At 39.5% G+C, this 25,494-nt stretch overlaps 2 protein-coding genes across 3 annotated transcripts in view; one reads left to right on the top strand and one right to left on the bottom strand.

Annotated features, from left to right (window-relative positions):
- The window catches only part of Morc2 (MORC family CW-type zinc finger 2), a 39,141-nt gene extending 35,359 nt beyond the window's left edge, over window positions 1-3,782 (bottom strand). The window contains exon 1 of one of the 2 annotated variants that reach the window (XM_034508648.2): window positions 2,532-3,782. In XM_034508648.2, the coding sequence (XP_034364539.1) occupies window positions 2,532-2,599 (68 nt within the window). In that variant the 5' untranslated portion in view covers window positions 2,600-3,782. The remainder of the gene's footprint in view (window positions 1-2,531) is intronic. The other variant, XM_076938229.1, reaches the window with a different exon arrangement.
- Window positions 3,783-4,030: 248 nt separating this feature from the next.
- Tug1 (taurine up-regulated 1) lies at window positions 4,031-4,566 on the top strand (the record flags this gene model as incomplete). The annotated part of the gene is made up of 1 exon (XM_076938785.1): window positions 4,031-4,566. A coding segment is annotated over one exon (441 nt), but the record flags the coding sequence as incomplete, so codon positions are not given.
- Between the last annotated feature and the right edge of the window lie 20,928 nt (window positions 4,567-25,494).

Consider the following 25,494-nt stretch of genomic DNA (forward strand, 5'->3'; position numbering starts at 1 on the left):
AAAAAGTAGGAGGGGGAGAAGAAAGAGAAGAAAGCAGAAAGCATTGGCATTTTTAAGATTTTAACAGAACAAAGAAGGTACCATAAGACCAATTTCCTTCTCTGGAATTGATTTATTGAACATTCTACTATTCTACTGTTACAACATATAAAAAATTTTTAAAGTTTTATTTTTTTCTCTAAGAATGAACTTCCAATCAAGTTATAATGACAAAAGCAAAACCACCAAAAAAAAAAAAAAAAAAAAAACAAAAAACAAAAAACAAACAAACAAACAAACAAACTCTGGCCCACACCAGAAATTCCAGCATTTAAAAGAGGCTGAGGGTATGAGAATCAAAGCCAGCCTCAGCTACATAATTAAGCCTTGACTAAAAGAAAAACACCCTCATTGTAGTGCTGTACAGTTAATGTTTTCTTTAAGTAAAACAAGACACATTCAAAGTAGAATCATTTCAAAGATCAAATTTGTGGTCGAGGTAAGAAATTCCAGAGTTTCCAAATGATATGCCAATCCTATGTTGAAGAAAGCACTAATTTCAATTCAACATGAATAAAATTCACAGAAAATTTTCCAATATCACCTTATTCAAGTAACTCAGTTTATTACTTCCTTGCTTTGGCAGTGTTCACATACTGTTAACAATTTATACAATAACAAAGGGAGAAATAATCCTCAGAAGTTTAATAAATCAAAATGGAAGACTAATAAAACAGGAAGCTAAATTTTCTGCCTTACAAACAGAAAAACAAAACCTTCAAGGTAACAGTCAATATTAGGTTAAAAATACTAAGCATGGTAGCCACATGCTTCATACTATCTTAAATCTGGGAACCTTTAGTTTGCCTCTCCAGCTGCCTCTCTGTAAGCCTTTAATTTCTTTGAGCCTAAGTTTTCTCAAATGCAAGACAAGAATAATTCTAAACCTATAGATTTGTCTTAGAAATTATATTTAAAACAGTAAGTAGCTACAAGCAATGAGTTGCTGATACTATTGTTATTGCAGAGTCTATAGTGATGCTGGAACAAGACAGATTTTGAAGGCCAGTTCAGGGTCTTCCACGTTTCAGAATATTTATAATTCCAAATTTGCTCTGCCAGTTCAAAATTCAAATCTGATCTCTTTAAAGAACACACTCAACCATGAACATATAAGTACCTTCACCTGCTTATCCTTAATATGTAGTTCAATAAAAAGAACACTAAAAGTGTGGCCAAAGGCCACTATGCTAGCATCTTTGATAAGTGACCTAGGTTCCAGATGCATAATCTGTATCCAAAGTAATCTCTGTAGTACCATCTCTAAACTGATCTACCTCAATTAAAAGAATCAAAAACACCTTCCTAGATAATGCAAAATAAAACCTCTTAGCACTGAATAACTGCTCAGAAAAATTTACTATTCATAAGTTATTTAAAAAAAAAAAAAGTGTCACGGAATCACAAAAGACTAGAAAAAATTACTGTACTATTATGAGATACCCGAAGTCTCTACTCTGCAGATGGTTCTTCTGACTAAACCATTTATTCATTTAGGTTTTCATTACCTCCTCATTCAAGTACTCTAATACTTACCTTGAGCCCAAAAGTAACAGGTGAACAGAAAGATTAGATTCTGGCAAGATAACTTATTGAAGGGCTTGGTGGTATGCATCTATAATCCCAGCATTTAGGTGGTGAATGGAAAGATTAGATTTTTGGCAAGATAACTTAATGAAGGGCTTGGTGGCACACCTTATAATCCCAGCACTCAGGAGGCAGAGGCAGGCAGATCTCTGAGTTCCAGGCCAGCCTGATCTGTAACAGTAAGTTCCAGGCCAGCCAGAGCTGGATAGGAAGACCCTGTTTCCAAACTAACTAAACAAATAAACCCTAAAATATTACATACCAAATGCTGATGTTAATCTCTTCACTTACTCAAGAATCATGAACACAGCATGCTTCTGTGATTTTACATATTTTGGGAAAAGACTACCTAAATCAAGGCCTTTTAAAGAAATTTCCACTCCTCTTTAGCATATATAAACTACATTGGATGTACTGCTAATTTGCCAAAAAGATAAAACCAATTGTTTGTTGAAAATTAACAAACGTTTTCTTCTTCCAAGTTGATCATCATCTTGTGGTTCTTGCTGTTGTTAGAAACACTTGTTTTAAACCCAATTGTCTAGGTTGTTCCTAAAGATGTGCAACAGTTGATACTAGATGGTCCAATTTTTGGTGATCCAAAGAGCAGTTTTGTTGGATTTCTATTAAGCACTTGGATGAAACAAATCAATATATCACTTGATATAAAGTTTGTATTTTGAAATTTTTGATCCAGTAAGTGAAAATCATTTTCTTCTAGATTACCAACAAATATTTCACTGATCTCAGTTCTTCAATACAGAGCTCAAGGCATCCAGTGATACATCTTACTCCCACGACACATGCCAAAAAATAAAGATGCAAAATTTTCTGGAGAAAGGATTTCCATATTAATATCAAGGAGTTGTTACTGGTTACCTCAGTGGCACCTACAAGATACTTACGAATTTGTGTGGAGATATTCAAAGGTTAGTTGAGCTCGGTTGAGACTGCTGTAATTGGTGAAGGCCATAACTTCGATGAATCTTCAGTCCTTGCCCGTTAACAGGAAAGTACATATAGTGAAATAAATTTCCCCAGAATTCTGTCCAGTATAGGGTAAATTTGTGCTTCTTAGTGACACATGAAACAAAATTTCCCTAGTATCTATCCAAAATATAGTGAGATATTTGAAACTTTGAGTGATTTAAGTATTTCAATGACTCTGATGTAATATTTTGGAAAGAATGATATCCTAAACCTACAGTCCTTAAGTGCTCTCAGGGTCAAGCTTCCTTCACACAATTCCGACGCACATCAAAAATGAATGGTTCTGAATGGTCTTCAAACTTGGCGGTTTATTACAGCTTCAATTTCACGTTCTTCAAGTCCTTTTCTGTTCTCCTAAATTCAGGAAATTGACCTACTTCTGTCATAAAGCTGACGGTTCACCTACATCATTACCACCGAAGACTTTGTCATCACCGAAGACACCAGGCTCCTCAAAAAAGTGCTCTACTGGACAGTGCAGTGGAGTGGATGCTATTTCTGGCTTCACCGCTTCCCAACAGAAAGGTCCTTGGTGCTGACTGACAGATTTCTTTTCCCAAACCCCGCCCTAACACAGCTTGCTATTATGCCACAATCACCACAGGTGAAATTACTCACAGTGGCCCACAGAAACACCTCACAATATACCCTGCGGAATCACCACAGGCGCGCCCTTCCCCCACACCCTTCAGAAGATGGCCTCGGGCCCTCAGGCCTTCCCAGGCCTGGGTCCTCTGGCCTCCTCCTCGCTACTGACAGAGAGGAGTTAGTCCCAGATCCTGGGGGAACAGAGGACAGTAGCGAGTGCACCAGAAGATCCGATCGGGCGTTGCCTGCAGCTCGCAGATGCCTTTGTCCCTCCCCGCGGAATTGGAATTCAACCACCGCAGCGCGCTCTTGGAACCATGTGCTGTCGCTGCCGCCGCTGCCGCTGCCGCCGCCGCCCGCGCCGCGACACGCCGCGCCTGAACAGACGATGACAGGACGAGCGTCACGAGATTCAGCGTTTAGGACGTCTCTGCGGCGGATGCTGCGGCCGCCACAGCTACCTCAGCCACCGCTTTGTCTCCGCAAGCGCACGCAGCGCGAATCACCTCGCTCACTCCCGACGGCCCTGCAGCCGAGGCCTCCACCGCACCTTTGGCCAATCACAGAGCTCGAAGTCTTCCCGCCCCCGCCCTGAGACTCCACCTTCTGATTGGCGGGCGACGTTGGCCCACGTGACCGGAACTTGCTTGGCCGGGCCGCCCCCATCACGTGAGGGCGCGCGCCTCTCTTCCTGCTTTCCTTACCCTCTCCGCCATTTAAAGGAACAGTACCGGGGGCGGGCCGAGCGACGCAGCCGGGACGGTAGCTGCAGCGCAGAGCGGAGGAGCCATCTTGTCTTGTCGCCGGGGAGTCAGGCCCCTAACTCGAAGAAGCCCTGGCGCGCCCTCCCCCCCTCCCCGGTCTGGTAGGGCGAAGGAGCGGGCGTGCGGTCGATCGAGCGATCGGTTGGCGGCTCTTTCTCCTGCTCTGGCATCCAGCTCTTGGGGCGCAGGCCCGGCCGCCGCGGCGCGCGCCCGGTGGCCGTTGGCGCTCGCGCCGCGTCTTTCTTCTCGTACGCAGAACTCGGGCGGCGGCCTATGCTTTTGCGATCCGACGAGGGGTCGTCCGGGTGGTTGGCGGCGGCGGGCAACTGCTCCGCCCCGCTCCCGGGGAGGCGGCGGGGGAGGCTGGGGTGGCCGGGGCCGGCCTGGAGGCCTGGCGCCACCCTTCAGGGCCTGCTAGGACCCAGTTGGAGGGTCAGGAGGGAGCTGGAGGATGGTTGGTGGTGGGCTTTCTCCTTTGCCTTTTCCTACTTATGCCACCTTAGTGGGGAGCGAGAGCTCTGGCGGCAGCTCCGGGGTGGGGATTCGAGCTCCGGAGTCGGAAGATCTGGGTTTGCTTCCGGGCCTAGCCACTCGCTGGCCGAGTGACCTTAGGCAAGTCACTCTGTAATTTGTTTGCGCCTCAGTTTCCTCCTCTGCCTATCAGTGTGTGTATGGAATTGGAAGCTCTCTTCAAAGTGTCGGTTTACATAAAGATGATTGTTTTTATTTTTCTTTGAGTTGCAAGAAGACATAGCAGTTGCTCATTCCCTGAAATTAAGTTCAGGAACCTTTTATTGGAGTTGGAGATCGGAAGGTTCCCTGAACAACTGTACAGAAACACGTGGGAAAGTGTTTTCAGAGGAATGAGTAGATCATCCTTCAATAGCAAGTTTTCAAAAGGGGCTATGACCCAGAAGAGTTTAGAACATTTTTTGCCACCGGGAGGAAACTGAGGCCTACATGTCATTTGGGACCCTTCACAACCAATATGAAGCCCCCATTTGAGTCCCTGGTATATGTGAGCTGCTTCTTAACGCATAATGGCTGTTTCGGATAACATCACTTCACTGCTTGGCTTTTATTCTAAGCCCTTTCCTCTTACCATAGGGTGCCTAAAGGGTGGCTGATGCATATGGTACAATGGCACCCAATATAAAGCAGCTACATTTAGGAGTGAATGTGTTCTCTAGAAACAAGAAGTGTAATCTTTGGCTCAGCGGTTGTTTTCTGCTGCTCGTACTGGTGCCTGACTACTTTTCTTTCTTTAACTATTTTTTACAACCGTGATTGACATCCATTATTTGCTCCTATTTTGTATCCCTGATTTGTGTGGTTGATAGTGAACAAGCTTATTTTTAAAAGGTGCTGCCAAAACCAGTTAATGTGCACATGGATTTTTAGCCAGCGGGCTCCTTGGGACAGACTGAACCAGGTGTTGGATTCCTGAAGATGTTTGGGATTTTTTTGTTTTGTTTTGTTTTGTTTTGTTTATTTGTTTTTGTTTTTCTAATTGAAGGCTAAAGTTTTCTGAAAAGTTTTATTGGACTCTGGCTGAAACAAAATCAGTATATTTGGAATCATTTTGAAGCTTAACGTTTTCCTAGCCAGCCTTGTATTCTAATTGCTTGCAAATGTGAGACTGAATGGCCAAAATGCCATTTGTTTGTTTGTTTGTTTATTGTCAGCTGCTTTTATCAAATTCCAGGCCATTATCCTGCAAACACTATTAAAATGTTTGAACAGTTGGCTTTCAAACATTTTCATTTTGTGGCGTGGTGCTTATCCAGTGGTACAGCTCTCTAAGCAAGTGAACACAAACATATTTAAGTGTATTTTGTATGATTAGATGTTACCAATTCTGATATTTTATTCAAATGTCTAAAAAATAAGTTGACTATATTCCCTTTACCAAAGGGCCAGAGACAAATGGTTTTCTTTCAAGAGAAATGACTGTTTTGAAGAAAAACTGTGTTGGTCTTAGCTCTTTTGTAATTAAATCTGGATGTACCTCAAAAGACTCTTTAAGACTGTGGTGTTAAAAGGCTTTCCTCTGGAGAAAGAGAAAAAAAAATCAACTGGAACTTACAAGCTTGAAATTCCATGACAAAATATGGATGTCTCGGATTGGAGGTTCATGAAGTATTTGCAGTAGCTGGAGTGGATACACTTTTCAGTGTAGTTGCCGCCATGGACTCCAGGCTCCCAGATTTTCAAGAACTGAACCTGTGACCCAGAAGAGCTTGTCAAGATACGACAGGAACTCTGGAGGTGGGCGTTTTGTATTCAATTTTGGAACTGTTGATCTTGCCGTGAATAAAGAGGCAACAACTCAACAAGCACTGCCACCAGCACTGTTACTGGGAACTTGAAGACCCAAGTTTCTGTCCAGACCCTCAGTGCAAACTGACAACACTCCATCCAAAGTGAACTACGGTACTTGCCATTTTCCAAAATGCCTTACTTCTCATTTCTGCACTTCTGCTGTTCATACTCTCTTTACCCTGGAAATGCACTTCTGTGGTTCTTCACCTGCCAGATCTCTGCCATTTCATATAACTAAGATGCTCTCTAACCCTGTAACTCTCTTAATATTAAAAAGAACATCTTTAGGGTAACTTTAATCTCTTATATGCAAAGTCTGGTTCCTTGCATTCATTTGTTCTTTTTCCATAGAGCAAACACTGAAAGTAAGAGTCTTAGTTTTATGTATCTTTGCCCAAACATACCACTATTTCTAATGAAGCCCTTTTAAAAGCAGGGACCCTTAATCCTCAGTGTGTTTACAATTGCTACATTACCTTAGATTAAAAGAATTTATTAGATTTCATGTTTTATTTCTTAATCCTAGATTTTAAAAAAAAAAAATCTGGAGAACTATATGACATTAAAAAAAAAAAAAAGACTGAGTCAAATTGGGGGTGTTATAGACAAGAATGGGGACCACCAAGGCCTTACACTGTCTTGCTCAAAATAGAACTTAATATAAAGGTTAGGGCAGTGTTTAAAGGACAAGAGCATAAGACAGCATTAGGATGGCACCAGGAAAGTTAAGGGTAAAATTGGTATGTTACCTAAAATCATTTTTGTGTGTGTGCCAATTGTGAAAACACTTTTCTTCCCTACCAAGTAACGTCCAACCTGAATGTTGTAGGAATAGGAACCCCCATTAAGATTAGTTATACAATACCTGAGCATACATTACTGCCCCAGTATAGGACTTTTAAGGCATTTTTTATTTGTTGCATCCCTGAGACAGTTAACTTTGCCAGGGAACTTTTTGCCTTTGTTCATCCAGCGTTTACTTTTTTGTTGACTGTCTTCTAGCAATTTCTCTATCACTATCTAAGCCAGGCTTGTGAATACCCATCAGACAGTAGATATGCTGATAGAAGGCCCCCACCCCAGTGTTAGACTCCTCTGTTTATAATTCCATGTGTTTGTTACCTTACCTGTTTTTTCCCTGCCCCTTCTAGTCCCGTGCCTCCTGATTGCTGAATGTTCGCCTGGACCCTCCAATGACCTTCCTTCTGCTACTCCATCAGCCTACAGACCTGGTACTTGGATTTTTGTCCATGGTGATTCCTACCATCTTACTACTGAAGAAGACACCATTCCAGTGGACCACTGTGACCCAAGAAGCATTCAGCCATCATGATGTGGCCTTTACCTCCACTCCTGTCCTACTCTGCCCAGATTCAGCACAGCCCTTTATAGTGCAGTCAAGAGTCTTCAAGCCAAATAACTGAAGCTATTTTATCACAAGGAAGGCCAAGTTTATTCCATAAATGTATAGTTCATTTCTGCATTTTATTCTTCAGAGACACATAGTAAGTAAACTTGGACCAGGGGATTTTGTTTTGTTTATATTGTCAACACTGTCTGAAGAAAGGCATCATCTCTGAGAACAGCATTGGCCCCTACTCCACAGTCTCAAATGATTGAAGTTTCATGAACTGCCTAGGATCCTGTCAAGGTCACTGGACTCTTCATTATTTTCCTACTTCAAATCTGTAGCTATCTACTGAATGAGAAAGAGAGATTCTGACTCATTGGGATCGAAACCAAGGCATATTGAATTCCTCATAGTATCATCTTCGGGTTACTCAGGAACCAAAACTTTTCACACCAATTTAAGAAATTCTACTGAGGAATCCCTTTACCTAACCATCTCAAAAAGGCTTCAACCAGATTCCTGAAAAGGCCTCTTGATATATCAAGATAGAACCTACATGGTAATCTCCTCTGTTTATATAGCACTTTACGGGTTCAAAGCACTTTCATATACATTTATGCCAATTACCAACATAGTCACACCACTTTTTCAAATGAGAGAACAGAAGTTTAAGTACTTAAGCAATTCCTAGGTGACACAGTGGTAGAAGTTAGTCCTTCTGACTCCCAGTCCAGTATTCCCTTGACATTATCTTAGCCTTCACCTTATCCACAGTATTAAAATGTCTGGAGACGGAAAAATATATCCGATTCTGATTTATACGGTGCCCTTATTAGAGCACAATGTTTGAAGTGCAATTGTGATAACTAGAGCTAGACCAGAATCCCTTGATGACATCCTAAAGTATAGGAATAAGCAATCTCCATGGTGGTTGATGATTTGGTTTTTTTAAAAAACAGGAAACCAGAATATACAATATGAAACAAAAGTTTTTAGATTTTCTTGTTTATTTTCATGATCTCCCCAAGAGTTAACTACACATCTGTACTTGTTTATGTTAATTGCTTTAAGTTTTAATAATGTTCCTGAACACAGAAAGCTTACCTATAGTCTTCTGTCCCCAAATTAATGGGTAGAATAAGCCATTTGCTTTTATATATGTATATAATTTATAGTTTTTGATGTTCAATGATGTGATAAAATATGTAGTATATGTTTCCACACAAACAGTGAAGTGTAGTGTATTAAGGTCTCAAGATGTGCAGCAAAGCTTCATTTAGCCCAATGTGTTCTATACAACATTCAGTCACATAGATTGCTGCGGGGGGTTTTTTTCCTACATTCTTTTTAACAGAATGGGAAACTCAGCTATGTAACCAGTGAGTCTTAATTATTGGCAGATTGGCTTGGAGATCCCATAATAAATTCATTGTCTTTGAAACACCCTTTCTCATACTTTGTTGTTAACTGATTGAATTAGTGTGTTACATCTGAGGATATATTTTGATTATTATCTTTTTGCCAAGGGAACCTCTAAAATATTTGTGGGATAATAGGGAAGAATGGGAGGGAAATGACTTGTCTTAGTTGAGTTAGCAATAACTTCTCACTAGAGTCCTGTAACTTTTAAGGGGATTGCTTTTCAGGTATATAAGGAGAAAAAAAGGAGAGATTTTTCATAGAATTAGAGTTGTGGACCACTAAGATCTTACTGCTTTAGTGGAATCATCCAACCATGGACAAGTAATATTCGCAAAGAAATGGATACATTTCCCAGTGCTATTACAACTTTAAACCAACAATCTTGTTTCCTGGTAGTCATTAAAAAATGACTACATTTTTTAATAATTTATTTTTATCACTTTGAGAATTTCATGCAATGTATTTTGATCATATTCCCCTAACTTCCCCAAAATTATTCCCTACCCTCTCAATTTTGTGTCTTTTTTTATCCCCTTGTTTGTGCCGCTTAGATACTTAATGAAATATCCACTAGAGCATGGTTGACCCTTTTAGTCATTTTTAAGCCCCACTTTAATCAAAATTTTTAATAAAACTTGAATTCTATTAATCTGTAACATGGTCCACATTAGAGAAAGAATAGAAAAACTTGTCTACTTTGTCTTAGCATTGAACTTGCTTACCCACATTCTGGTTTCCATGACCTATTTTTTGTATTTCAGCATTTTGTGAACAACTTATCACTGATTTTCCAAAGGCTTTGTGCTCATGAAGTTCTTTGAAGGAAAGCTATGTGGAAGTCCAGAGTAAAGTGAAGCTGTTCTGGATGAAGTAGTGAAGTAGGAGTTGAGGCCTACAACCTGCCACAACCATCTTTACCACCATGGTGATGCCTAAAGGGACTTCCTTATGTAAAATTCTTCAGAAAATCCTGCTTGAAACCACTGCCCTTGACATGTTTGACCTGAATGGCATTCTCTTCTTTTGTGTACTTTCAACTCAAAACAGTTCATTCTCAGTTGATGCTCAACATGTTTGGAGATGCTTTATCCAGAGAATGATAATAATACAGCATTGTCTAATGAAGCTTTATTAATAGCATTCCATCCAAGGTGGACTTCATGGAGAACAATGAATATGTATTCCTACACTGAAGAACCCCATTAACTTTCAGAAACCTGTAACTAGTGGTACTGGAAGTACATGACTTGGAACTCTATGTAAATTGCCTGAGAGCTGGTATTGAAGCTGATGCCTCTTTGAGGCCATCTTAGACCAAGTTGTTCATTTGACCTCTCCTCATTAACTATGGTATTCCATGTACAAAGGATAACCATTAACTATGAAGCAGAATTGAAATACAATTTTTCCTAAAGGGATTTGCAACCTGGTTATTATTCATTGTCTCAAGTTTTAAGTCATGTTGATGCAACTAGTAGTTATTAAACTGCTTCATGGTTTTTGTTATTTAATACTCTTTCCAGGGCTTAAAAAAAAAAAACAAAACTAAATTTCTCCAACACATCTATACTTGTCTATTCAAAATTAACTACTCACCACTACATGGAACAGATGATCCTGAAGACACACTCTTTGAGCATTCTTTATCATACATGTGACTTAAGATGTGGCTGAAAAGTTTCCCTCTACCCAGTGAAATATTAAATGATTAGTCTTCATGCCTGATACCATCAACTGTATGTGTGTGATAGGCAAGGTTTGACATAGGCATTTGACTCTAGGCTATGATAGCTTGCTAGTCACTTCAAGTAGCATATTGTCAACCTGTTTGCTGGAAAAATAGGCTAACTTGGAAAAAAAAAATCTATGAATGGCAGCTAAGGATTTTTTTCAATATTCCTGAGTTTCTGTCCTTGGGATATTTCAATGGAATTTCACCTGTCTCCTCACCTAACAGAATGACTTACTTTATTCCTTACTATGAAGTATTCTTAAGACATTAAGATTACTTTTGTAGAAAGGATAAAATTCCTGATTATATAAATCATAGTGATTAAGACTTCAATTTGTGACCTGAGAAAATCTCATTTCTCTACTTCGTAGTCAATTTAAGGGCCAAATGCTATCAGCTACTCCGAGTGCACTGGGTAAACGTCGAAACTGCCTTCTTTAAGATCCTTGTTTCTTGTCCTCTAATCATGTTACATGATTCTCACCACAAATCAGCAAATCAGACTCAGATCTGGTTATTCTAGACTGTTCACAGTTAACAAATCAAACTCTGACTTCTGCTATTTTCTATTTTCTATTTTCTATTTTCTATTACCTGTACATTGCTAGCTCTTTTGTGTTTGCATTAAAAACAAAACTAAGCTACACTGCCAGTTATTCCCTCCTGCCATACTCGGTTAAAACAAAGAATCGGGAATATAATCAGTGATTGGAAAAGTAGAAACAAAACTTAAGGCAAAAGCCTTAATCTAATCTAGGGCCTTTTCTACTATCTTCATGTCTTGGATTTCATCTAAATCAACAGTGCCACCCAACCAGTCTGAGGTCTTGACTTGCTTTTAAGATTATTCTTAGAGATGGGCTGTATTACAGAAAGTGAAGACTTGATTACCAAAGAAAGTAGAGTCAACTATGACAAACTTGGCTCTATGATCCTATTGCTCCCAGATGTAGCATAGATTCATAACTAGAACCTCAAGTCTGCATTGAGGATATAGCCTTCTAAGCTGACAGTTCTTGCACAGATGAGCAAGAAAATGAAAGCTGTTATACCCAACTGCCCTTTTTAATATCCAAAAATAATATCTGGACTAAACCCTGTGGAGTACCCAGGACAAAAACTAATTTACAGAGCTTCATTGTTAATCTGCCTGTTCCAGATTATAGCTTAATTATTGGTATGGCTGGCCCTGCTGAAGTTGTCTGTTTACCTGTCTTCAGCTCTTAACCTGCCTTTTTTGACATGCTACTGCAATCAGACTAACTGGTTTTGAGAAGACTACAGTCAGTTTCAGCCGCTCTTGTGCCCAATTCCACCAAGGAATTTTGAATAGAAGGAACCTGTACCTTACCCACCAGAACAGGAAGGATCGTGCTGCATATTCCTTGACCAGCAACTTTAAGTAGAGAATTAGAGAACAACCCTGCTTATTTTCAACGCCTGAAACATCAATTTGATCTAATAAGAGTATAGAAGGTTGACAGCAGAGTACATTGCTTATTTCTTTGGTAACTCAGAAATAAATATGATTGGCCCAGAAATTGTAAGTTCACCTTGACAAGAAACAGCAACACCAGAAGTTTACTGCTGAACTTAATTACCACTAACTCAAATAGTCTCAGACCTGCTTGCCAAGTAGGAGACTAGTTTTCCTGCTTCATATCACCATTGTGGTGGGGCTCTGACAATACTGACTTGAATGGGGACCTTGTGGTGAATCCTAGGCTATGATGCTAATGGAAATTATTGTCTATTCAAGTGAATTGTAGGTTTTCTGAGGACAGAACAGACATCACTCTTGGTGATTTTTAGAATTTGATTACCAAGGAAGAAATACCAGCTGCTAAAAGTCAACTTTATGGGCAAAGATTAAGTTCTATATCTGGTCTTATCCTGGATGCTAGTTTTTATTGCCCAGCGACCATTTCCATCTCACTCTTAACTTCCTGATGTTTTTGGAACCATCTCTTCCAATTTTCAGACCTTGTGGTTTAGGCAGTCTTTTTGTGCTGGACATTTTGTTGCAACCTCATCAATCACAGCAAAGTCCATCTTGACTCTAGTGATTAGTTCAGGAATGGATGCATGATTCAAGTTTGTCAATGATAATCAACCCTAGGTGTTTTCTCAGTTGTGGAGAAGTTCTCTTAGATGCTTTAGCTTTGTAGGGGAAAACTCAAACCAACAGGGCCTACTATGTTGAATGAACCAGGCAGAAAATGAAGCCAGTACAGAGGGAAATGGAGCCAAAAGAGGAAGAGACTTGAGTTCTGATGACCACATTTATGCCCCTGTATCCAACTGTGCCTGAAGCTAATAGTACATCACCTGGACTTTTCAGTTATGTGAACCAATAAATTCCCTTTTTTGTTTAAGTTACTTTGAGTTGGGTTTCTATTACTTGAAATTGAGTCGACTAATAACAATATTTAGCAGCAATGAAACTTGGCATGTTCTAGTTATTAAGCTAGAGGTCAAGGCCACATTGAAATTATTTTCTAAAGGCACAACAGAAATTGAGAATAATACACTACAGAAACAAAACTTACTGGTACAAAAGTTCAAGAGAAAATTGATGGGCTGGAGAGGTGGCTCAGTGGTTAAGAGCACTGACTGCTCTTCCAGAGGTCCTGAGTTCAATTCCCAGCAACCACATGGTGGCTCACAACCACCTGTAATAAGATCGGATGCCCTCTTCTGGTGTGTCTGAAAGACAGCAACCGTGTACTCACAGAAAATAAATAAATCTTTAAAAAAAAAAAAAAAGAAAATTGATGAATACAATATGGTTCACCAATAAAAGAGAACCTATACATGGTTAACATAAATAAGGTACATTTATTGTGACAGGACATAGAAAAATTGCCACAATGGGTTAAATGAAACACTTGGTAGAAGTGTATGGTGTGAACTCATTTAAAGGTGTGTGCTTATCTTTGTAAATTCGTGGATAGGTCTGTTACTGACTTGAGTAGTGTAGATTACATGAGATTCAAATTCTGTATGACTATTTTAGACTACATTACTTTTAAACTTTGTTTAAAAATAATTTTAAAAATAAATGCCCACTGTTGGACATTGGCAAGTTACTTAACCCAGAGCTTATCAAATGATTAAAAAATACCCCCGAAAAGTGAATCTAATACATAACATTCTTATATTGTGTGAGCTGGCAGACTGCTACACATTAGGAAGCTTAAAATTTAGGAATTGTTCCTTAGTTTTTAAAGCATCCTTTAAAACATCTTGAATCATCAAGATTATCAATGCTTGACAACTTCATCTTACATGAAAAATTACCCCAGATTTTAAAGTGATGGCTAAACTACTAAATCCTGATTGCATTGTCCACGTTAGGCAAAGAAAAGGAAATGAGTCACTTTTTAAGACATCTTTGTCACAGAAATAAAGATTAGCAAGGCCTTTTAGATTTCTAAGTTTTAACACATGTACCTTGAATTTTCAGCTTAGACAAAGTTCCATGTCTTAAAGCACTCTTGATTGCTGTGACAGTATACATTTACAGCCTGGCAACTGGTCCACTGAATAGTCTTTTCCATTTAAACATTGGTTTAATGGACATCTATTCTTTGGCCTGCCCCAAATCATTTTTGTCACTAACAGAGCTCCACTCTTCTTTTACAAAGCTACTTCTTCACTTTCTATATGATGTGGCTTTAGTGGAACAGTTCATGGTAATACACTGACCTCATACTCCTGGCCAAGGTTCAAGCTGTCTAAGCATATACTATCAAAATAACTGTCACACCAGGACTTCAGATTTGTTTTTGATACTTTGAGACAGGGCTTCTCTGTGTATCCCTAGCTTTCCTGAAACTTAATTGTAGATCTGAGTGGTCTCAAACTCACAGATCTACCTACTCCTGGATTTCAAGTGATAGGTTAAAGGTGTGTGTGACCACTCTTTCTCTAGAACTTCTGATTTTAAAGAGAAATTACAGAAGCAAAAGTGATGAGAATTGAATGGTTCTGATGAAAATATCCCAAAGAAATGATACAGGCAATGATGCAAAATCCCCTGGAGAGCCTATTTTCAAGGGCTGTTACTCAGATTTTCCTTTAATTGTAGACTATCATACATCTTTATAAATTCACCTTTTGTAAGGAAAAAAATCAATTTTCTAAGATTGGCCAGATGGCTCAGCAGATAAATGTACTTGCTGCCAAACCTGACAACCTGGGTTGGGTACCTAGTATCCACATACTAGGAGAGAACTGACTCCAGCAAATTGTCCTCTGACCTTCACATTTGTACCAAACATACAAATAAATGTAATTTTTAAGTGAGTTTTTATTGGTGGTAACTAAATGACTTGAAGGAGCCAGGGAATAAAATAGTAAACTTTAGACCGTCATTAAATCAATTGATTATTGCCCTGACACTGAATTAAAGGTAACCCTTTGTAGAAGGGTTCCCTGGAGGGAAAGCTCTTTTGTGTTTTCCTTCAGGAAAATAGTGTATAAAAAGAGCAAATGTGAATGGGGGATCTGAAACCAAAACCATTAGTTCGGGAAACAAATAGTTACTTGTTCATTGGATAACCAGAGAAAGCAGCTTCAGTCAAGAGACATGGTTTTAGGCAAAAAATAAAACCCTGGTCCTTTGTGCAGACTAGTACTTGAAGATGAGTCCCCAAATTCCTAAAAGACTGAGCTAAATTTATAGTATTACTAAAATCTTCTGAAAGTAACACGATTAACTGAAAGAAAACCAGTAGGCATTCATAAAACAGGGTCCCTAGAAGCCAAAAAGAGTGATAGATACATCTATATAAACCAAATCTCTAAAAGATTTGTTAGACACATCTCTAACATTAAGTAAACTCAACGATTACTATCCCCATACACAGGATTCCTATAAATTAACTACACTAATGTGTGTCATGTAACAACAGATATCCTGAGAAATGCTTTGTTAGACAGTTTTGTTATGGGAACATAAGAGTAGACAACACAAACATCCAGTGCCATTAGGCTGAATCTATCAAGGGACTACTGTAATATGGGTGGCTCATCAGAACATGGCACATTCATGGAATTGTTGGTCATTTAGTGCTGTTTTATGCTAGGTGTTGTTTCAGGCCTTCACAGTCTGCTTTTAAGAAAGAGGAAATACTCCTGCAAGAGACAGCCTTTAAAGGAATAAAGTAACTTGCCCATGTTACACAGTGGGTGGTAGAGTTGTGACTCCCTCCAGTGGCCTATTCAATCTGTGCATGAGCCAGTGTGCTCTTCTGCATTTCTGTAAACATGAAAATATCCAAAGCAATCAATCAGTGAAACACAAATCAACCACCAAAAGGTACCATTCACATCAATCAGATGGCAAAAGCTTACAACAGTGACCACCTACAATGCTAACAAAAATTAGGACACAATTGTTTTAACATTTTTGGTGGCAGTGTAGATTGTACCAGTCTTTTTAAAAGGTAATTTGAGCTGGGCGGTGGTGGCGCACGCCTTTAATCCCAGCATTTGGGAGGCAGAGGCAGGTGGATTTCTGAGTTCGAGGCCAGCCTGGTCTACAGAGTGAGTTCCAGGATAGCCAGGACTACACAGAGAAACCCTGTCTTGAAAAAAAAAAAAAAGTAGTTTGAAATGTCTGTTTCTTCAGCCAGTAGCTCTTCTTTGAAGACTCCCTCAACATATGCTAAAAAGAATTAAGACATACAGATATGGTATACAAAGTTAATTAAACATGGAAGTCAGATTTCTTATTCAACTGTGGTCTGTTCATAATATATTTCTTAAGCAAAAAAAAGTATTAAGGAAAGTTTTCATGGCAACCCACTTTTATAAACACACAAAAAATAGTGTCTAAATGAAAAAGAAAGGGGGCTAAAGAGATGTCTTAGAGATTAAGAGCACCAGATGCTCTTGTAGACCCTCAGTTCAGTTCCCAGCACCCACATGGCAGCTTACATCCCAAGGTCCATGTGATGCCTTATTCTGACCTTGCATACCATGTGCATACATACATGGAGGCAAACACTCATAAATATTTTTCAAAGATACAAAATCTAAAATAGCAATTATCTACAACAGTAGCAAAAATTAGAAATAAATAGAAAATTTTAATGCATTATTGGTGGGAATGTACATTGTTTCAAGTCGCTCTAGAAAGTGATTTGATATCAGTTAAAATTAGGAAACACTTGAATGAAACAATTACTGAAAGCTGAGTTTCATCAAACTCAGTAAATTTGTTAGTATGGCTTTGTGGTTATATAAAGCAGATGCCCTTTATATCCAAGAAAATGCTGTTTCCAAATTAAATAAATTTGAATATAACTTTTAAAAATTGTTACATTGAAGCTGAACTTTTTCTAATCAGAATATAATGTTCAAATGGACAGCACAGCACTGAAGTACAGAGGAGGAAGATTGCCACGTGCTAAAAGCTAGCCTCCTGTTCCAGGAGTTTAAAAAGATAAATAAAAATAAAATAGATCGTGGTAGAGCACCTGCCTCATACACTCAAGGCTTGAGTTGGATCCCCAGCTCTAAAAGAAGAAGGAACAGAATAAAGATGAATTTCACAACTATCTTTTGAAGATGCTTGCATTCCAGATGACCGAAGCTCAACCTTTGGATAGGCCTCTTCCTACAGCAGAGAAAGGGCTGACCATTAGACAGCCACATTCTGAAAGAGAACTGGTTATCTCCTTTTATTCAGTGGTTTTCAACCCTGGAATCTCGATCCCACAGGGTCACATATCAGATATATTTACATTACAGTCATAGTAGTAGAAAAATTAAGTTATTAAATAACAATCTATTTTTGTGGTTGAGGGTCACCACAACTGGTTGAAGGTTACCACAACATGAGGAACTGTATTAAAGAGTCACAGCATTAGGAAGGTTGAGAACCATTGCATCTATTCTTCAAATAAACATACTTCTCATCCTGTTAGGCAAGCATAACCCCACTAAATTCAGGTTCTCAAAGAGGCAGAACCAACAGGATATTGGGAAAATGGTTCAATCCAGATACAAAGGTCAGAGTCTGTTCTTTCTCTTTACCTACATTGGAAGTAGATCTTCCAGTACTTAGTCCTCACACTAGCCTTGACACACTAAAAATATTGCTTTGCTTGGTTTCTTTGTTCTCCCTAATCCTGTACAGATGACACAGATTAGCAATCATACCTACTAGGTTTTTGTAGCCGAAGACATACGCAGCTTTTGAGACTTGCCTTAAAAGTGTACCCATCCCCTCTTCTTCCACTTGCCAGTTAGAAGGTGGACCTAATACCTGAATCCTGAGACATGTTGCTGCTGGACCATGAGGAAAAAAGACCTCTGTATGGATGCTGGTAGATTCACAGAGCAGGAGATTTCTGATGAACATGGGCCTAAACTTTTTACCTTTGGACTTCATTTCTAGAATACATGTTGGTCTTCTTCACGTTGTATTGAGATTTTTCTCTCCTTCAGACCTAAATAGTTTGATGGAAACATTTTTTAGGAACATCTCATTCTATTTGTACTACTGAATCAACCTGCTGTTAGCCAGGCTTATAGACAAGACAGCACTGCACCCTAAGTAGATGAGCAATTGGATCATGAATCAAGCATTTATCTCCCATTGAAAATTACCAAATTAGACTGTTTATCAGCTAAGTGGCCCTCTTCTATTCCAAGAGATCTCTGCATTGGATATCTGTTGCTTTATCTGCCTGCTATCTATTCCTTCCTCCATTTGATGAGGATATTTGAGCTGTCTTTGTCTTTTGCAATGGTCTTCTATGATCTGAACATACGCTAACCATCATCTCTGAGTCTATTTATTTGTTTTTGTTTTTTTTTTTTTAAAAAGGTAATCCATCCCTCAAACTGCTGGTTAGAAAGGAGGATGGTGAACACACATACCGTGACTGGTACATAGCCCTTAGCAAATGTCAACTGTTGGTAATGTCATTAAGGTGACACCCTGGAAGGCTCAGGATAGCCAGTAACTATTTTCTTGTCTTTTGTTTAAGGTTTGTGTGAGAGAGAAACCTGAATATATGTATGTGCACCATATTCATGCCTGGTGCTCTCAGATGCCAGAAAAGAACATCATTCAGGTTTTCTGGAAACTAGAATTATAGATGTGAATCATACAGGTTCTAGAACCAAACCTGGGTACTCTGCAAGTGCAGCAAGTACTCTTAACCACTGAGCCATCTCTCTAGTCCCTCCTTGCCTTCTTTTTATTTTTAGCCTCAGCCTCAGTCATTAAGATCTGAGACATGCACACATTGTCATATTCAATATCTTTTATAAGGATAATCATCCCTAAGAAATACTGGTACGTTGGCCTTTAAGCAAATAGGGTAAGAGACCTTGATAAGGGGGGCTCAGTTTTCTGTATCAGAACAGCCCAACACAGTCCACTTAAACAATGGTTCCCCATTTCTTTGCATCAAACAAACAAAAAGCCACAAGTAGAACTTGCTGCATTAGCACACACCTGTAATCCAGCTTCATAAGAGACTGAAGCAAGAGCGTTGTGAAGAGCTGGAAATATGGCTCAGAAATTAAGAGTACTGCTTGTTCCTGTAGAGGACCAGGGTTCGGTTTGATCACACACATAGACCCTCTTTTGACCTCCGTGGCACCAGATACAAGTGCTCATACATGCAGGCAAAACATTCATGCACATATTTTTTTAATTAAAGAGGATTGAGTTCAAAGCAAACCTAAGCAACATATTAAGAACCCATCTCTAAGAAAAAATTCCTATATTTGTACAGCAACAAGAATCAAAGTTAAATTTAATTCTAAACTATTAGAATAGCTTTAGCTCTATCTACAGCCTTATCTCTAGTTGTCATCCTGATCTACCAGGCCTTAAATTTTAGACACAAATAGATGAAATTAGATCTACTCATTGATCCAGGTAATGGAATAAAGACAAACCATTGATCTCATCAAGTGTTGAACATAGAGAGCTTGGGGACTCCTAGGCTCATTCTCTCCATGCTGAGGCCACGAGAAATTGACTGCAGTCACAAGTACTCGCTGACATGCTCAAAAGATGATGACGACTTTTTAGAACCACATCTGAAGTGCACTGAATTAGCATTTTCAATCTGTTTACCTTGTGCTAGCATAATTACACTGTAGCACATTCTGTTTAAAGTATACTATATAAACATGCTTACATGTGCATGCACATGTCACACACCACTAATCTAAGCCACAGGGTTGGCATGGAGTATTGGAGCAGACAGCCTGTGGTGAGAGGAAGAGACCATGCCTACAGTCCGGAGAAAACGAGTCCCAAATCTCATGGCCTCTCAGTTTTTCCTGGCTCAGTTTTCACCCTCAGCCACTTTGGGATTCTCTAGTGCATCTAACTATGGGAAACTTAACAATGATACAAACTGAATGTGAAAAGGACTCACAAAACCTCAAGGCTGTAATAGCAGACATCTTTGGCTTCTGCTGAAAAGTAAATTGATACCAAGTTGATCTTAGCTCTTCGCCAAGTACATTGCTGTGTGCTCATGCCTGGGGCACCCAGAAAGGAAACAAGGACTCAGGCTGTGTTTGTATATCTGCCTGGAAACTAGAGACCTCTCCCAGTTCATCTTTTAAAGCAAAGAGCCCCAGTCAAATAGCATTCTGTCCCAACAGCTTCCCAGAGCCTCATCTCATCTGTGTGTACCTATTTCATGATTACTGAATACTCTTGCTTCACTTTCAGAAGCAGAGTGTGATGGACCAGCCTATAATCCCAGACTGAGGCTGGAGGATAATGAGTTTGAGGCCAGCTTGGGCAGGCAACATGGAGAGATCCTGTTGCAAAATGAAAGTTATAAAAGGGTGAGGGTACAGCCCAGGAGAATGCTTGCCTAACATGTAAGGTCTAGTGTATGTGAGAGCCTTTGTCTGTTGCACAATATACTTCAAGAGAAGGAAGACAGGAGGCAAGAGTCACAATCCACCTGTGCTTCTGCATCAGCTTTCTGCCCCTGTGACAAAATATATGAGAAAAACAATCTAAAAGAAGAAGTGCTTTAGTCCATAGTCCCTTGACCCTGTCACAGAGCCTGAAGCAAGATGACACGGCCAGTGTCTTTCCGCTAAACCCTAATCTCCCAATAGCCCATTTAGCTATGAATTCATCAATGGTGTTGCAATCTTCATGATCAAATCACCTCTCAAAAACCACCAAGATTTCAACATATAAGCTTTGGTGCCCATTTATATCCAAACTATAGTGCATGCTTATCTCTCATTTCCATTTATACCTCTTCCACTTAGAAAACTGGAGCCAAGCATACATGGGCCTCCAACATGGGACAAGAAACCATTTCTATATTTCTATGTGCTAGGTCTACACAGAGGGGATATTCATATGTTGGCTCTGTTCTCAAATCCTGTAGTGCTCACTGTTTCTTAACCATGCCTGGTGAAATTTCATGTGAAGAAAAAGCATCCAATATCTGTCAAGACTCAAAAGATAGATGGCTCTGCAGATGAAAGCACCTGTTTCACAAACTTAAGGCCTGAGATTGATTCCAAGAACCCATATAGAAAAGCTGAATGTGGTGGCATACATCTGCAATCCTGACTCTCCTGTTATATAGTATGGGAGACAGAAATAGGAGAATCTCTTGGAAGCTTATTGGTCAGCTAGCCTAGAACATGAAATACAACAAAAACAAGAGAAACCTTGCCTCAACAAGATGGAGGGAGAGACCTGACCCCTCTGACTTACATATATATGTCTTGGCATTCAAATGCATACATGTGGAGAGAGAGAGAGAGAGAGAGAGAGAGAGAGAGAGAGAGAGAGAGAGAGAGAGAGAGAGATCGGAATATGAATTTGAAAGCTTCCAATTCAGATTGCTATTAGAATTGAAATCAAAGAAGCTATATTGGACATACCTAAACTGGAAAACCCACTGAAAACTTAAAGAGTTTTTTGTTCAAAGATTATTAATTAGGCCAAATGTGAGTACTTTCCAGACATGAAGCCCTTCTATGTATATGATCCTGTACAGCCACACAGGTCCCATACCTAGGAATGGACCCTGGTTATGTATTTTGCTCATCTACCCCTTGAAGGTTAGAAACTTAAAACACATTCCTAAGTGTAACTTCATTTTTGCTATTCCACCCTTTCAACGCCCCTAACGTTAGATAGGAGAGAAAAAGGATACAGGGGAAAGGGGGCAGTGTTATCATTAGACTACTTCCTGCTGATTAGGGACATTGAGTTCCTTGGAGCAAGTTTGATCTTCATCATCTGAATATCTAGTTTATTGTTGTTTCATCTTTGACTTAACAGATTTCAGCCAACAGCAATCATTACATCAACCAACAAATAACCAACAACAACCCCAAATCTTGGGGCCCCAGCCTTTATATATCCTCTGAAAAGTTCCCAGAATTGCAAACATCACATAATCCCAAAATCTATCTGCAGCTGGTAAAACCATGCCTCTGCTAGAGTATGAGGCAAATCAGTCAGCTGTTGTGGACCATCTGAAGCAGTCCCATATCCCACACCTGGGATTAAAACAAAAACATAGTCCTGTAATATTCCTATGCTTTTTTTTTAAGGAAACCAAAATTGTCACTATACATAAGACCCAGTCTTTTGGTTCTAGCCAGCATTTGATATCATAACTCTAATATGTGATGAATCTCATTTATTGGAGCTAGACAAAGGGTTGTGTGTTAACCTCAGATAATACTCAAAAGTACTCTACAGGAAGAAAGGCCCAATGGATACATCTACAAAACACTCTTTTACCTAAGGCTTACAGAACATTGCAAACAACATGGTGGAAAGATTGTAGGAGACAGAGGATAAGGAACTAAACATGAGCTGAACAAGAATGATTCCAGTAGATATGCCAAAGTGACTGGGGAAAGCCCATTGAGGCCTCAGCCCTACACAAAGAACTACGAGCAACATAAAAATGCTGAGAGCGGAGAAATAATCTTCCTGAGGAAGAGCACACAATTGGTTATCCAACTCCAGCTGATCAGCCCTGAAAACATACATACATGTACCATGATACAGACTGAGTAGGTTATATTTACAAATGTATGTATATACATATATGCATGTAATAATAATAAAAAAGAGGCCATGAATTTGAAAGAGAGCAAGAAGGAATATATGAGAGTGTTGGGGTCCACATTAGCCCCACGTTGGGGCGGCCAAAAAATGTCGTGGCCCAAGCAAAATGTTGAGGCCTGGGCCGCCCCACATTTGCCTGCTACTGTATCCCGGCCCAAGCTGCCGCTTTGGTCCGCGGGTCGGGGTTCAGCAAGAGTGAGGGTGAGGGCAGACTCGAAGAATGGAGACCAGACAGGGTGTGATTCAATCCCATTTATTCTTCAGTCTCTCTTCCTCTAAGTGTTTCCTTCTCTGTCTCCTCTGATTCTCTGTAGAGCCAAGTATCTTCTACCTAATGTCTGATGTGTCTGATCTCTGATCTCAGTCTGATTCTGATCTGTTCTGTCTCTGCCTTTTATATGTCTTACTTCTAAGCCACGCCTCTAAGTTACACCTTTAATCATGCCCTTAGGTCTTGTCTCTAACTCTGATCTCTATACTTCTAAGTCATACTCTTAAGTCACACACCTTTAATCTCATACACCTTTAATCTCACCCACCTTTAATCTCAAGGTATCTAAACCAAGATTATCGGAGTGTGCTCAGCTGTTGTAGGCTATTGTAATCCAAGTCTCCTGTCAGGGTATATGGCTCAAGATGGCTGCAGAGTTGATAGCTGCTTTCTGCTAAAAGTCGGCCCCCAACATGAGAGGGTTTGGAGGAAAGAAAGGGAAGGGAGAAAGTATATAATTATAATCTCAAAATTGAAAAGGAAAAAATGTATTGATGGAAAAGAGAAAGAAAGAAAGAAAGAAAGAAAGAAAGAAAGAAAGAAAGAAAGAAAGAAAGAGAAGAAAGAGTAAGGATGGACAGAAAGATAGATAGATAGATAGATAGATAGATAGATAGATAGATAGATAGACAGACAGACAGATAGGTAGAGTTCCTTGACTCCCTTACATTTTGTCTAACCAGAATTCTAACCAAACTTTTCCCAAAGAGCCATCAATCGCTTTCAGCCTGGAAATTGATGAACCCATCAAGGTGGATACATAAGAGCAAGAGGCATTTTACCCCCCACCCCCCATCAAAGTAGGGTATTCTAGAGTAGCTTTCATTTATGAAATCTCAATACAAACACGGTGCCCTACACTTTCCATGCATTATCTCATTCTGTACATCTCTGGGGTAGATTTTCTTTCACGGTATAGGGAGTTCTCATACTCTTGTATTTATATTTATAGGTCATTTAATTCTACTCAGAGTCTGCTTACTCACATACCATCCTTCATACATACATCCCAACCCCACTCATTGTGACTTTAGAAAACTGAGAGGCCTTGCCATGAGGGTCACCACACAGAGGCTTCTCTGCACATTACTGGACACCACGGCTGCTTTTTCCTTTTGGTATCAATATTTCCCCATCTCTGTCTCCTTATTTAAAACTCTCCCACATCCTTAAAACACTAAGTACTTCAGGATTTGGCTTGGATAGGAGGCAGCAATATTGACCTCCTTCTGCTGGGACCAGAAACAGAGGTTGCCAGTCCCAAAAGATGTTTAATATTTCCTTTTTTTTTTTTTTTTTTAAGACATGTTCTCACTATGTAGCCAAGGCAATATGGACCAGATTGGCCTTGAACTCACAGAGATCTGCCTCTCCTTTCTGAGAATTAGAAGTAAAAGCATGCATGACCTTGCCTAGCTTATATTTGCTTTTAATAACCTGCTATGCTATATTAGATAAAGAAATTCTACCTGGAAAAAGGAGGCACCAATCTAAAGTCTTATAGCTAGGAAATGGCCAGTTTAGGTTTCAGAGGTGCTTGATCTAACCCAATATTCCTTACTCATGGGTCATCAGACATCATTATTGGAATAACTTTAGAATGCATTAAACAAGGGGCAGGATGGGAGGGGGCTAGAAGAAGAGAAGGAAAAGGGACTCTGATCAGGATGTAAAGTAAATAATAATAAAAAAAAATACATTATACATTCCCCAGGCCCACACTGGGCGACAGAATGATAAAATGTGCAAAGCATCTGTACTCTTTAAATACTCCTAGAAGCCTCTAGAACTTCTGTATGGAATTCCAACAACCTCATAATAGTGAATGTTGCAGACAGGCTCTGTCTCCTCTCCAGTGATCGGTGTCTTCTATTGTTCCTACTTGCCATGGCACAGATTATTCACACTGAGTGGTATAAACAACAGAAATTCATTTCTCAAACTTCTGGAGCATGAAAATCTTATGGTAATGATGATGACAAAGCTACTTTGGTTTCTGGTGAAATATTCTTCCTGACTTGTGGGTGACTGCCATCTCAGCAATGTCTGGGTGTGACTTTCCTCAGTATATGTAAATGAAGAAAAATTTCTCTTGCATCTTTTCTTTAAAATGACACTAATCCTATTGCATCAGGATGTCATTCTTCCTCAGTTAACCTTTATTACTTCCTTGAAGGTCCTTCTTCAAATACAGTCCTTCTGGATTACATCTTCAACATGAATGTTGAAAAACATTCGGTTTATAGTATTATTGTTCTGTTGAAGTGGTACTTTCACTAATAGTTTTAACCAATGATGGCTGGCAAAGATAATCAGATGTCA

Source organism: Arvicanthis niloticus, chromosome 7 (genome assembly GCF_011762505.2).
Source record: "Arvicanthis niloticus isolate mArvNil1 chromosome 7, mArvNil1.pat.X, whole genome shotgun sequence".
Lineage (NCBI taxonomy): Eukaryota > Metazoa > Chordata > Mammalia > Rodentia > Muridae > Arvicanthis > Arvicanthis niloticus.